A 14,008-nucleotide genomic window follows, 5' to 3' on the forward strand; every position below is an offset into this window, starting at 1 on the left:
CTGCTCCAGCCCAAAGACTTCATTCTCCTAGAGACAAAGCGAGTGCACATGCCTACCTATTGTCTACCCCTCTTCTGAGTTTGACAAATATCTGAAGAGGAAGGACAAGAGGATCGGGGAATCAAAATCATCACAGAAAAGAGCCGAATCTGTGTATCTTCCAAAGTGCATAGTAACTGCAACAACAAGGGGTGAGACATATTGTTGACGTTCTCCCCTTCCATTCTGCAAAGGCGGCTGTAGTCTTTTAGTTCCGTATCCTGCAGTGCTCTACGGGGCCTCTTTTGGCCCTGCTTTCCTAGCGTCCCAAAAGTACTGCCTCTGGAAGCACTTGGGACTTCATCAGTCAGCTGTTACTTCAAGTCACCGTCAGGAATAAAGCTATCTTTGCCCTGACTGGTTTGCTCAGTGGTTAGAGTGTTGGCCTTCAGATTGAAAGGCCTCAGGTTTGATTCCCATCAAGGGCATGTACCTAGGTTGCAGGCTTCACCCCTGGCCTGGGTCAGGGTGAGTGTGGGAGGCAGTCAATCAATGTGTCTCTCTCACATCAATGTTTCTCTCTCTTTCTCCCCCCTCTCCCTTCCTTCCACTCTCTCTAAAAATCAATGGGAAAATGTCCTCGAGTGAGGATTAGGGAGGGAGGGCAGGAGGGAGGGAGGGAGAGAGAGAGAGAGAGAGAGAGAGAGAGAGAGAGAGAGAGAGAGAGAGAAAAGAAAGAAAGCTATCTTTGTTTTAAGTCTCTTTCAGTTCCCCCTTTTTTTGAACTATTAACCAAAGATATATACAGGCATATCTTGCTTTATTATGATACTCGCTGCTTTTATAGTTGCTGTGTTTTTATTTTTTTTTACAAATTGAAGCCAAGAAGATTTCTACTCACTCACTTTATTGGGATGCTTGCTTTATTGTGGTGACCTGGAACTGAACCTACAATACCTCAGAATATGCCTGTAGTTTACCTTGTATGCTCCAACGTTTTTATCATATTTGTAATAAATTACGTAAATATTATATACAAGACATTAAGCAAAAACCATCCATCCCCTTAAAAATGTGGAGGGAGCCTGGCTAGTGTGGCTCAGTAGTTGAGCATCGACCTATGAACCAGGAGGTCACGGTTCAATTTCCAGTCAGGGCACATGTCTGGGTTGCAGCTCGATACCTAGTAAGGGGAGTACAGGAGGCAGCCAATCAATGATTCTTTCTCATCATTGATGTTTCTATCTCTCCTCCTTCCTTCTCTCTGAAATCAACAAAAATAATTTTAAAAAGTTATAATAGATCCTTTGGGTGCTTCCTGAAGTGGGTTAATACTAGATTCCAATTCCAAATAAAACCAATGAACACACTTAATTCTTTCCCACCTGCTTTAGGTCAGGTGATTCTTTTTCTTCAGAATTGAGATGGAATCCATCTCTTTCTACTTTACCTAATATCTCACTTATGGGAAGTAATAAGGGCTCGGAGGAATAAGACAGTTTGGGGCTCTTTATTGACAGCTGTCTTACCTTTGCAGCCGCAAGTGGATTTCTTAGACCAACATTGTTCAATAGAAATATAATGCAAGCCACATATGGAACTTAAACATTTTTAGTAGCCATATTTTATTTTTTCCTATTTATTGACTTTATTGGTTGACACTGGTTAACAAAATTATACAAGTTTCAAGCGCACAATTTTACAACACATCATCTATACACTGTATTGTGTGTTCACCACCCCAAGTCTCCTTCCATCACCATTTATCACCCCTATACGCTTCTTCACCTCCCCCACCCTTCCCCATATGTTAAAAAGTAAAAAACAAAATGAAAGTAGTTTCATATTTCATTTAATCAATATAGCCAAAATACTATTTCAACATGGAATCAATATGTTTAAATTATTGAGATATTTTGCGTGCCCCCTGCCAAGTTTTCTATATTTGCTGTGTGTTTTACATTTACAGTACATCTCCGTTTGACTAGCCACATTTAAAGTACTGAATAGCTCAGGCCATATTGGACAACACAGTGTTAATTAACATGGAGAATATAAGGAGGCAGCTGCAGGTGAGGCTGCAGTACCAAAGGAGGAAAGCTTTATCTGTCAAACCAAGAGTTTGAACTTTACCCTGAAGGTTATGGGCGCTGTAAACGGATCTTAGGCAGAGAACTTAACTTGACGGTTTCAGAGAATATAGGCTAGAGATTTAGGAGTGGGGTTCAAGCAAGAAGCATTGTTAGGAGGCTGTTGTCGTGGTCTAGGTGAGGAGTGATAAGAACCTGAATTGAAACACTGTCGGGGCCTCAGTGGATAGAGCGTCGGCGTGTGGACTGGAGGGTCCTGGGTTCAATTCTGGTCAAGGGCACATGCCCTGGTTGCGGGCTGGATCCCTAGTAGGGGGCATCCAGGAGGCAGCGGATCAATGATTCTTATCATTGATGTTTCTATTTCTCTATTCCTCTCAATACAAAAATAAAAAAGAAAGAAAGAAACACTGTGAGGAACGTGGGCCAAAGGAAGTATGTCTGACAGAGATTTAGGAGGTCAAATCACTGTTGGATTTGAAGAGAGGGCGGGAGTAATCTACTGGTAGGATAGTTACCAGGTTCCTGCCTCGGGTAGTTGGGCCAACGGCAGTCGTGCTAACTGACATGGAGGGGGGACAGGTTGTAAGGGGAGATGAGTTCAGCATGGGGCATGGTGACCCTGGGGCACTTTTGTCACAGGCAGGTCGATATGTCCAGTTTGACAGGGAAGAGTTTACTCGAGTATATTTAGAGTTAGAAGCTATAAAGGCTGGGAAGGAACCCAGTACTTAAGGTGCCAGTGAAAACTTTAGGCAGTTAACAGAAGGGGGTGTGAGGCTGAGGGAATCCAGGGCAGTTTTGTAGAAAAGGGGGCATTAAGCAGACTCTTCAAGAATGGATAGAAATTAGAAAGTCAAAGAAGGTAGAAGCGCAGCAGAAATGTAGTGAGGTAAGAATGTGTCAGACACTGAATGTACCCATCCTGCTGGGCCAGATGGGTTAGGGCTGAGATCAAAGCTGGCCTAATGCAGTTTGCAGAAGTTTTGTTTGGCTTGCATGGGTGGGGTTGAATCATGGGGTTGGTTCTAAATTTAGTAAGGTGCCAGCACTTCCACACAAAAGTCCAGATTTCTGCTGTCTTTTTAAAATAAAAGGGGGCTGGGCGGTAGCTTGGCAACACCGGTGGTCTTCTGTGGGAACACTCCCCACTCCAGCGGTCTGTTTTATGCACTGGGCTTGAGTCCTGCAGGCATTTGGGTATTTACTCTACTTCTGAGTCCAGGGTTGGTAGGTAATAAAGGTACAAAGATGGATTGGTGACAGGTCAAGAAGGGCTTTTAATGCTAAACTGAGGAGTATAAATGTAGGCATCAGGCAACTAGTGAATAAGGGATTGATGGGATTGAACCATATTTAGGAGGATCATTCTGGACCAGTGAAAACACAGACATTAGGAGAACAGTTACCAGTTTTGAAAGGGAAGAGACAGATGTGCATAACCACGTGGCTAACAAATGCGAACTGGACGTCTCTGGAGGAGATGTCATCCGGGAAGCCTGCCAGTGCCACATGGGAACCATCTGGGCCTTTGAACTAACTTATACCGTGTGCGTTGGGAAATCTGCTTTGCAGGCTTCCAGAATTCAGGCCAGCGTTTGGTGCAGGGGCACCGCGAGGCTGGCTGTTTGAAACAGCTGTCTGTGTTTGTTCGAACCTCTCAGTAGGAGTGCAGTGTGCTTTTTCTCCTTGTTGTGAGCACAGATGGATGATCATGAAGAAAATGGAAATGCTAAGAGAGGTGGGGCCAACTGTGAAGCTCTTAAACTCTGGCTGTGGGAGCAAAGCTCACGGTGGGTGCTGAGCTGCGTGTTGTCACCCAGTGTAACACCTGCCTTCTTCAACATTGTCAGGCTGCTGGCTTACAGTCATTGTTCCAAGTAGACTGTAAAGGAAAGGAAAGGCCCCTTTAAAATAACGAGGCTAAAATTAATATCCGATCATTATTAACTGTGTGCCAGGCACTCTCCTAATGCTTCCTACAGATATTTAATAATTATAGCTGCCCCTTGAAGTACTATTGCTACCTCCATTGACCAGCAAGGAAACTGAGGCCCTGGTGGGCAAGAACTTACCCAGGGTCACAGGCTGATAAGGAACGGAACCAGGACTTGACCCCAAGCAGTCTCTCTGGAGGCTTTTCTGTTCAACACTGTTCAACGGCCTCCGTATCGTAAGGTCACAGAAATAGGCAAATTCACAGGTACACAACTTTATGCTTTTATCCTGGAGGCCCCAGTACGATTTAATCCAGGGCTGTTCGTTTGGGTCAGGCCCTCCTTGCAGAGCTGAAACTCCAGCGTGGGTCCCTCAACTGCCTTTCAGGGGGGGAGATAATGTGCTGGGTCCTTGGGTGACCTTGAGAGAGGGCAAGGTTGTGTGCTGTGTTCAAAAGGCTGTTCTCTTCCTTTAGCGAACGGGTCGAGGTTAACTTATCAAGTTGCGTTGGTAACCCTTCATGACAAATTTAAAAAGACCTCATAAAAATTCTCCTCCCTTTCATGCACACTAAATCACGTTAGCTTTCCTTCATGTGTTCTCACAGAGCCCTTTTGATAAATATTTGACGCTGCCAGGGGCTGAGATTCCATAACATTGTAGAGACCCAAAGGCATTAGTACGGTGCTTCGAGACCTGTCAGCGTTTCCTCCCGTACTTAGTGTGGCTTCCTTCTCTTTGGTCTCCAGGTGAAACATGTGAACGAAAGGTTTAAAGAGGAAACCAACAAGGAGGTGGTTCTCATGTGCATTGGCATCACGTCGGGAGTTGGACGGCTGCTCTTCGGCCGGATTGCCGACTACGTGCCTGGCGTGAAGAAGGTTTACCTACAGGTACTCTCTTTAGTCCTGTCCCCCAGCAACACTATTCCATTGCCTAGTGTCTCCTTACGTGTATTTGTTTGCTCAAATTCTTCTGTAAAAATGAGGAATATTTTCTAGAACCTAACTTCTACTAGCAGTTTTTCAAGGGCAAACTCAGTTACGAGCGTTGGGTTTTCAGTATGAAAAATTGGCGATCAAACAGCAACCTTCTTTGTTTTGCCATTGAACTCCACTGAATCAAAATGTTTTTTGCCCATTACTTTTTCTAGGAATTGTGGGTTCAGCATAGTTTTTATAGTCATGTGCCTTTTGCAATATCTTGTGAAATTCAGGGGTGTGCATGTTTGTTTTTTGAGCTTCCTTATTGCAAATTGCCTCCTGGGTATTGTGGAGTACACACTAAACAAATGCTAATTCTAAGAGCATATGGGCCTCATCTGACAAGTATTTAAGTGACTTCTCCGTACTAGACACTGTGTTATATGCTACAGATGAAACATGGTCTGTACCCTCAATTAGTAGCTAATGGTATCATGGGAAGACCGATAAGTATAATAGCACAGTGGAATATACGTATGCTAGATGGGTACCATAGCAACATAGGAGCCAAGCATCTGAATCACTTGTGGGAGTGTGAGCAGGCTTCCTAGGCTGGCAGCGTGTTAAGGGATGAATAGTAGACAGATAAGGACCGGCAGAAGAAACCATATGTCCAAAGAGGTGAGGTGTGATGGAGTATATTATGTCTGGGAAACAATGTTTGAAGCCTGGTCATGATCAGTTGAATAAATGGAAATGTAGACAACTTCGCCCAAAAGCTTGGCTGTGGAAGGAAGGTAAAGGAGAGCCACAAAGGGGCTCTGGGGTTGGGGATTGAGCATGTCTGCCCACCATACAGAGGAGAGGCAGTATTTGAGGAGGAGGGCCTTGAAGGAGAGGTGGAATTTGGGCACAGGAAAATGATTGGAAAAGGCATGAAGTAATTTACTATGTGTGGATACAAAAGTTGGACAGTGAAGAAGGTTGGTAGGAAAAAACCGGATTCATTTGGAATATGGTGCTGGAGGAGAGCTCTACTGACACCCTGGACCACCAGAAAGACAAATGGGCCCTCGAGCAATCTAAGCCGGAAACATAGCTGGAGGCAAACATGGCAAAACGGAAGCTGTCCTACTTTGGGCTCATCCTGAGAAGGCAGGGTTCTTTGGAAAAGACAGCAATGCTGGGAAAAGCAGGAGGCAGCATGAAGAGGATGAACAACTATGAGATGGGTTCACTCTATAAAAGAAGCCACAGGCAGGAGTCTACAGGAGCTGAGCAGGGCTGTTGAGGACAGGACACTGTGGACATCCCTCATTCATAGGGGCGCTGGGAGGCAGGGCTCACTCAGTGGTATGTAACACACACAAAAGAACTTCCGTTAATTGATGTGAAGTAATACCAACCACCACACGTTGAGCATTTCCACGATGAAGTATCTCCTTTACTCTTCGCCCCTGCCCTTTGAGAAAGGTAATGTCATTTCCACGTAGAGAGGTGAGCGCTGAGACAGAGAGGCCACCTCACTGTGGGTGTCTGTATAGGTCCAGGCGGACCGCCACAGGACGGGGTCTGCTCATACAGCTAGAAGGAAGTGTGGGACAGTGCTACTTTTAAATGTATTTATTGTACCCTGATCATTCCCCCTTTTATTATTACCTAATTGTGGATATCCTTGTCAAACATTTAGCAGAACATTTGGTCTTGTTCTCAAGTGTCATGGGAGCCCTCTAATGGACATTTGTTGCATGACAAACTTTCAGCTTTTTCTTTTTAAAAAAATATTTAAAAATTGATTTTAGAGAGGAGAGAGAAAGAGAAGAGAGGGAGAGAGGGAGGGAGAAATATCAACCTATTATTCCATCCATTCACGAATTCATTGGTTGACCCCTGCATGTCCCTGTTATTAAATAACAATACTTTATTTTTATGTAATAACAATAAAGTATATATAATTTCAAAGGTACAATTAAAAATAAATTATTTTACCAAATTTTAGAGAGAAAGACACACACACAGAGAAACGTCTTTGTTGTTCCACTTATTTATGCATTCATTGGTTGATTCTTGTATGTGCCATGACTGAGGAATTGAACCTGCAGTCTTGGAACACTCTAACTGACTGGGCTACTTGGCCAGGGCTAAGAATCAAATGTTTGATGAATGAATTTGAGCTGATATTCAAATAACTAGTAATTTATTTATTTTTAATTTATTATTTTTTAAAATATATTTTTTATTGATTTCCTGATAAAAGGAAGGAAGAGGGAGAGAGAGAAACATCAATGATAGAGGAAGGAAGAGGGAGAGAGAGAAACATCAATGATGAGAGAGAATCATTGATTGGCTGCCTCCCTGCATGCCACCTACCAGGGATGGAGCCCATTGACTGGAATCGAACCAGGACCCTTCAGTCCATAGACCGACACTCTAGCCACTGAGCCAAACTGGCCATGGCATAAAGAACTAGTATTTACTGAGCAATGACCTGGTACAAGATCCTTAACCCTTGTAAATATCTAGTTCAAAGGTGGCATGTACAGATTCTGACTTCAAAGAGCTTACAGGCTGGTAGGGAAAAATAGTTACTTTCTTCTTGTCTCTTTATTACAGTAATTTTCAAGAATTTTTAAAACATGCAATACCTGCCCTGACCGGTGTGGCTCAGTTGGTGGAACATAATGCCATGCACAAGAGGTTGCCCATTGGCTTCCCAGTCAGGGCACATGCCTGGGTTGCTGGCTCAGTCTCCAGTAGAGGACGTGCAGGAGACAGCCGAATGATGTTTCTCTCTCACATTGATGTCTGTCTGTCTCTCTCTCTCTCTCTCTCTCTCTCTCTCTCTCTCTCTCTCTCTTCTCCCTTCCTCTCTCTTTCAAGTCAATAAAAACATATTTAAAAATAATAATAATAGAAACATGTAATACCTGACTACTTAGGGCACTGACTTCCTTTCACTTAGACTGTCAAATAAAAAAAATGACAACAGCCCTAGCCAGTTTGGATAGAGTGTTGGCCCGTGGACTGAAGGGTTGAGGGTTTAATTCCAGTCGAGGACACATACCTTAGTTGCAGGCTCAATTCCCAGTGCCAGTCGGGACATGTGTGGGAGGCAACCAATTGATGTGTCTCTCTCACAACGATGTTTCTCTCTGTCTCTCCCCATTCCTTTCACTCTCTCTAAAAAAATCTGGAAAAATATCCTCGGGTGAGGATTAACAACAACAAAAATGACAACAGCCAACACAACAATGGGCATCTGTGTGAATGAATCAAAACTATACCTATTTTTTGTCAAAAAAATTTTTTTTTGGTGTGCCACTGAATTTTAGTAATTAGTTTATGTGTGCCATGAGATGGACCAGGTTGAAAATTACTGCCTTAATGGAAACACTGAGAAAGTGCTAGGGGAACTCAGGGAGTTGATTACGGAAGTTGATTATGTATATAAAATCAAGGTGAATGGGGCTGTGGGGGGTGAGCGACTAAGCAGTAACTTCTTAAAAGTCCTAAACGTATTGCTCCGTGATGGCGGAATTCACTTTTCCTGGCCGCAGAGTTGACATGTGCTGTCTGTCCCAGGTGCTCTCCTTCGTCTTCATTGGTCTGATGTCCATGATGATTCCCTTGTGCAGTGTCTTCGGGGCCCTCATTGCCGTCTGCCTCATCATGGGCCTCTTCGATGGATGCTTCATTTCAATTATGGCCCCCATTGCCTTTGAGTTAGTTGGTGCCCAGGATGTTTCCCAAGCAATTGGATTTCTGCTCGGATTCATGTCCATACCCATGACTGTGGGGCCACCCATTGCAGGTAAATGTAATTATTCTCCAATAATTACATTCATTCACAGCATTTTTGCTACCGGTCCTAAGTCTCACTTGTATGTAAATGTATAATTGATTAGTTACTAGTCTTTTGGGTGTTTTGTTTTGTTTTGGTTTGGTTTGGTTTGTTTTGTGCTACAAAAAGCCAAATACAAAATGCCACATATGGCATGACTCCGTTTATATAAAACATCCAAAGCAGGAGAATCCACGGAGGCAGAGAGTAGATGTGTGGTTGCCAGGGGCCAGAGGGAAGGGGAGAATGGAGTTTTGTTCTGGTGTGATTAAAACATTTCAGAACAAGGCAGAGGGAGTGGTTGCATAACATTGTGAATGTACTAAATGCCATTAAAATGGTTAATTTTCTGTTACGTGAATTTCACCTTTAGAAATCTTTTGAATGATAGTATAAAGATTTCTTCTTTCAGTATTACTTGGGTGCAAATGTGAATTTTTATGATAAGAAGATTTGATAAAATTATGACAAAATTTAAATGTATGTACTATCTTCTATTTCTGGCATGTGAAGGGCTCAGTTAAAGTTCAGCTCAATTCATTTTCATATCCAGAACCACATGCACCGAGCAACTTTGCCAGTTGGGAACCTACTCATGAATCCAGTAAGCAGAGCACCGCCGTGCAGACCAAACAACATTTAAGTTCTAAAGATCACAGTCTCCTTAGAGGAGAACCCCCGTCCTTCCTCACTCTCCACTAGTCGCACTATTTTTATACCTTACAAGCTTCATTTCTTAGGGTTTCCAAGTCCACAGGGGATGACAGGTAGCTGTGGAATGGGGTTTGCTACTAGAAGTAACTGATAGCAGACGAGAATAAAGGAGTAACAGGGAGCTCCCAAAGCAGGCAGAGCAACACAGCAACTGGCAGCAGAAAGCCCCCAGCCCCCCAGGACGCTCTGGGGCCACAGTATCATAGCCAAGCACAATAGTTAGTGCTCATAAGGATGAAAGGTTCAGTTATACATTAAATGTTCTGATTCAGGAGATAGGAAATCACATATTGGACATACTGTGTGCTCTAGGTTTCCGTCCGGAATGAAAGTGCACCTTTTTTAATGTGTTGGGACTTAATGGGACACATCCTCGGCAGAGTCAGATATTTAGTACTCTGTGTGTTCCCTACACATTTCAGATAACTGAGGTCGTATAGTAAACATGTTAAAAGGTGAGCCCATCCGGTGTGGCTCAGTGGTTGAGCGCCAACCTATGAAAGAACCAAGGGGTCACACTATTCGATTCCTGGTCAGGGCACATGCCCAGGTTGTGGGCTTGATCCCCACTGGGGGTTGTGCAGGAGGCAGCCAATCAATGATTCTCATCATGGATGTTTCTATCTCTCTCTCCCTCTCCCTTCCTCTCTGAAATTAATAAAAATATTTTTTTAAAGTTTAAAAACACTAAGGTAACTAATTAAACATTGGATGTGTTAGATGAATTGGATACCAGGAGCGCGCTAAATGACCGTTCCGGAAGCGCAGCCCGAGGATCGGTGAGAGTGCCACACAGATTCTCACGCTTTCCTCTCATGTGGTGACGAACCTCAGTTAACTTTCCAAAATGTATTTAACAACCTTCCTTCCTGACTTACGTTTATCATTGCTCATGATTTTAAATTATAATTTTCAAGAGCTTCATGTTAGTTCATAAACAAATAGGCCCAAGAAAGGGTTGAAACGGTAGACGTTTTGCAGTGCCTATGAGAAGTTTACGCTTGGTGGTCTATCCACCTTTACACCATGTGTCAGAATGCCCCAAATGACCTCTGAAGGGTTTTGAAAAAAAACCAAAGCTTAGTTGCAAATATTTTTTTCCATGTAATATTTTGGTATGAAAACCCAGAGGCCTGTAGTCTGTGATGAGAATAAAGATAGGAGCTCTTTTCCTTCTTCATCTCAGAAATGGTTTATATTTCAGGCACACTTCCTAAACATGTTTAATCATCTGAGATGTTTGAACTAGTTCTGCTGAGATGCAGTCACTAGGGTGGAACTAGGCAGGCCACCACTGTGCGGGGTCTGAGACCCCTGAGAGCCCCCCTGTTTTCTCTTGGTGACAGTGTTTTCCCTTCCCAGGGTTACTCCGTGAGAAGCTGGGTTCCTATGACGTGGCATTCTACCTCGCTGGGGTCCCTCCCCTTATTGGAGGTGCTATCCTTTGCTTTATCCCATGGATCCATAGTAAGAAGCAAAGAGAGATCAATAAAACCACTGCCGGAGAAAAGATGGAGAAAATGCTGGAGAACCAGAACTCTCTGCTGTCAAGTTCACCTGGAATCTTGAAGAAAGAATCTGACTCTGTTATTTAATGTCTTCTATACCTCCACCAGACTGGATTTGCTTTCAGAAGTTTAAGCAAATTTTCCTTTTATATAAATTGCAAATTATTTTTTTAATCACATCCTACGAATAGCACAATAATGGGAAATAGAACATTTATTTCTACAAGAACCATTTTCTGCCACCGAATAGCTGTCTAACATTTCCGTGAGTCTGAGGACAGAGACTCTGGTCCATGAAAACATCTCTGGAAGTTAAATATTATGAGAATTTGATCTATCTCAGTAGAAAGCAACTTTGGAAACTGTGAATGCTATTTAGCTTCTACAAATATTTAAAAATACCTCAAGCTATACTAAAAAGGTTGTAATTTGGTTAGACTGGAAATATTGTTTGTTGCCTCACATGCTGTTTTTAGTTCTGGTATCTATCTAGATATTAATTTCTTTTGCTATTTGGAGACTTTTTACAAAATTTAAGTCTGGCTTCTAGATAATGTGCGAGCTACCTAAACCTCAAGTGGGTGTGAAAGTTGCTTTCCCTGCTGTTAAGTAGGCCCTGACATGAAGGGGTTCTGACTTGCCCTAGTGTCAGAGATCTTTTTGGAGCAAATGCTAGCAATGTATTCAGAACCAGTATGTGAGATTCCTGGTCGTAAGGGCAGAGCAGTTAAAAAATCAGGCATTTCTTCATTTACATTTCTTCCCTATGGCTTTGCAGTGTTTTACTGGAGTAGCCAGAAATGCTCCAAATTTCTGAATTTGTTTAAATTATAACAATAAAGAAAAATAGAATGAATGAAAGATACTCTGGCAGTTTTAACATAAAGTATTTCTGGCTTCTGAATTTGTTAGCACTGGGACCCAGTATTTAAACAAAGCCTTATTGAGCATGATGTCAAGTTGCAGTTTCAGGCACAGTGGGGGAAAAGATCTTGGTGTTTGTAAAGGAAACATCTATTTCTGATAGACACAGTTGCTGAAATTGGTTTATGAAATTAATGGGTCGTGAAAGGTTAGACGCATTTATAAAGAGAAACAACTCCTACATTTCCAAAACTTTCCGGCAGAAATTTGCATTTGTATATATTTCTCCTAGTGTGTTCCCCATTAACATTCTTAGTACTTTTTTCTATTTATACACAGACAATTGAAAGCAAGCTATTAGAGTTTAAGTATCTAAAATTAAAACCAAATCATGTCATGACCCATGCGCATCTACAAAAAACAGGAACACTTTCCTCATCCCTGAAGTTATACATTTTTGTTATTTAGGTGTTTAAAAATTAATAATATGCAAAGTATATTTAAATCCTAAATATAGATGTTTATTAGATCTTCCTCAAATGTAGCTTGTTCACCTGGGAAGACTGTTGTTGTTGTTTTTTTGTGTGGTTTTTTTTGAGAGAGAGAGACATCAATTTGTTGTTTGACTTATTTATATACACTCATTAGTTAATTCTTGTGTATGCCCTGACTGGGGATTGAACCCACAACCTTGGTGTATAGGGATGGCACTCTAACCAACTGTGCTACCTGGCCAGGATGAGTGTTGTCCTTTTCTAAAGCACCTCTAGGACCCTCCTGTTTCTAAGTTCTTTGTAAGGAAAGAAAGTTAGTCTATTATCTCCTTACTTTACTTTTCAGCTACTGTTGTTTCTGGAAGGCAAAGCACTTCCATTCCTTGTCTCTAGCTGAGGGTAGAGATGCCTGGAAGCATATGGACTTAGGACTGATGGAGAGCAGGGAGGCGTGGCACTCAGAAGGTGGGAGGAAAGTGAGGCTGTTCGTTAAACGGCGAGAAAACACAATAATTTTCCTTTCAGAATCAACTTTCTTATCTGCAGCCTTGAAAGTTCAACGTCTATAAACACTAAATGTAGAATCTGTTTTTAATAGGATTTTAAATAATTTTGGTTGTGAAGACATTCAACAACTTACTGTGGCCATACACACAGTTGCAACTTACTCCTTCAAAATGTCCATATTTCATATTCAGGGACTTAGTAATTTGTGTTTTGGAAGGTTCTGTTACAAAGAAAAGGAAAAACCCTACATTTGAACACACTGCCCTTTTATGTTCTTATTTTAAACTTTTAGAAAATGACTTAGAAATGATAATGTAATAAATTATCTGGTTTTTCATTTATTCATGCCCAATTATAAAAGCATAATTTCCTCATTATCAATGCTTTTGAGATCAGCAAAAACATAAAACTAAGACCAATCATCATGCCTGCCATTATAAGTATTTTTTACAGTTTTTATAAGACTCCTGGTACTCCCCACCTGCAATTGTACAGAAAGAATAATTCTAAAATAGAATATTTACTCTGTAAAGACCTCCAAAGTGCTTTTCCTTTCAAAATTTGGCTGATTTTAGGGGAAATAAAATGTAATAATCTGAAACTCAAAGACTTGATCTTGCTTGATTAGTTCTAATAAAAGAGCAAAGTGACTTAATATTTATAATAAAATTTAGATCTCAGACTACTGCACACATACTACTACACTTATGTAGTTTTCAGTCTAATGCAATGAGTCAAACAGGATCTATAACACCAAGAAATCTCCACCATAATCGAGTACTGCGCTGTAATAATATAAAGTTAAAAAGACACCAAGAAATCTCCACCATAATCGTGGACTGTGCTGTAATAATATAAAGTTAAAAAGAAAAAGTATAAAAGGTAAGATGCTACGTTCCATAAAATGCATATTTAGTAATATGTTGTTTGGTACAAAAAGTTTTAAAAGTCTAAAGTTCTAAAAGTTCTACAAACTAAAAAAATGAAAAATACTACATTCATAAAGATTCGTGTTTCAGACAAAGATATATTACTTTAATCATTTAGGTAAAGTACATCCTTTCCAATTTCTGAAGTGTTACTATTGTAATAAAGTGACCAGATGGGCCTAAATTTTTCTTGGTTCAATTCAGACACTTTTTTTGAGAGG

At 41.5% G+C, this 14,008-nt stretch overlaps 1 protein-coding gene across 1 annotated transcript in view; it reads left to right on the forward strand.

The window, feature by feature from the left end:
* SLC16A10 (solute carrier family 16 member 10) overlaps positions 1-13,079 on the forward strand; it is a 95,551-nt gene extending 82,472 nt beyond the window's left edge. The window contains exons 4-6 of the mRNA XM_081094691.1: positions 4,757-4,900; positions 8,513-8,741; positions 10,848-13,079. Of these exons, the coding sequence (XP_080950817.1) occupies positions 4,757-4,900; positions 8,513-8,741; positions 10,848-11,080 (606 nt within the window). The 3' untranslated portion in view covers positions 11,081-13,079. The remainder of the gene's footprint in view (positions 1-4,756; positions 4,901-8,512; positions 8,742-10,847) is intronic.
* The last annotated feature ends 929 nt before the right edge of the window (positions 13,080-14,008 follow it).

The sequence above is a fragment of the Myotis nattereri genome (genome assembly GCF_964212035.1).
Source record: "Myotis nattereri genome assembly, chromosome: 6".
Taxonomy (NCBI): Eukaryota; Metazoa; Chordata; class Mammalia; order Chiroptera; family Vespertilionidae; genus Myotis; species Myotis nattereri.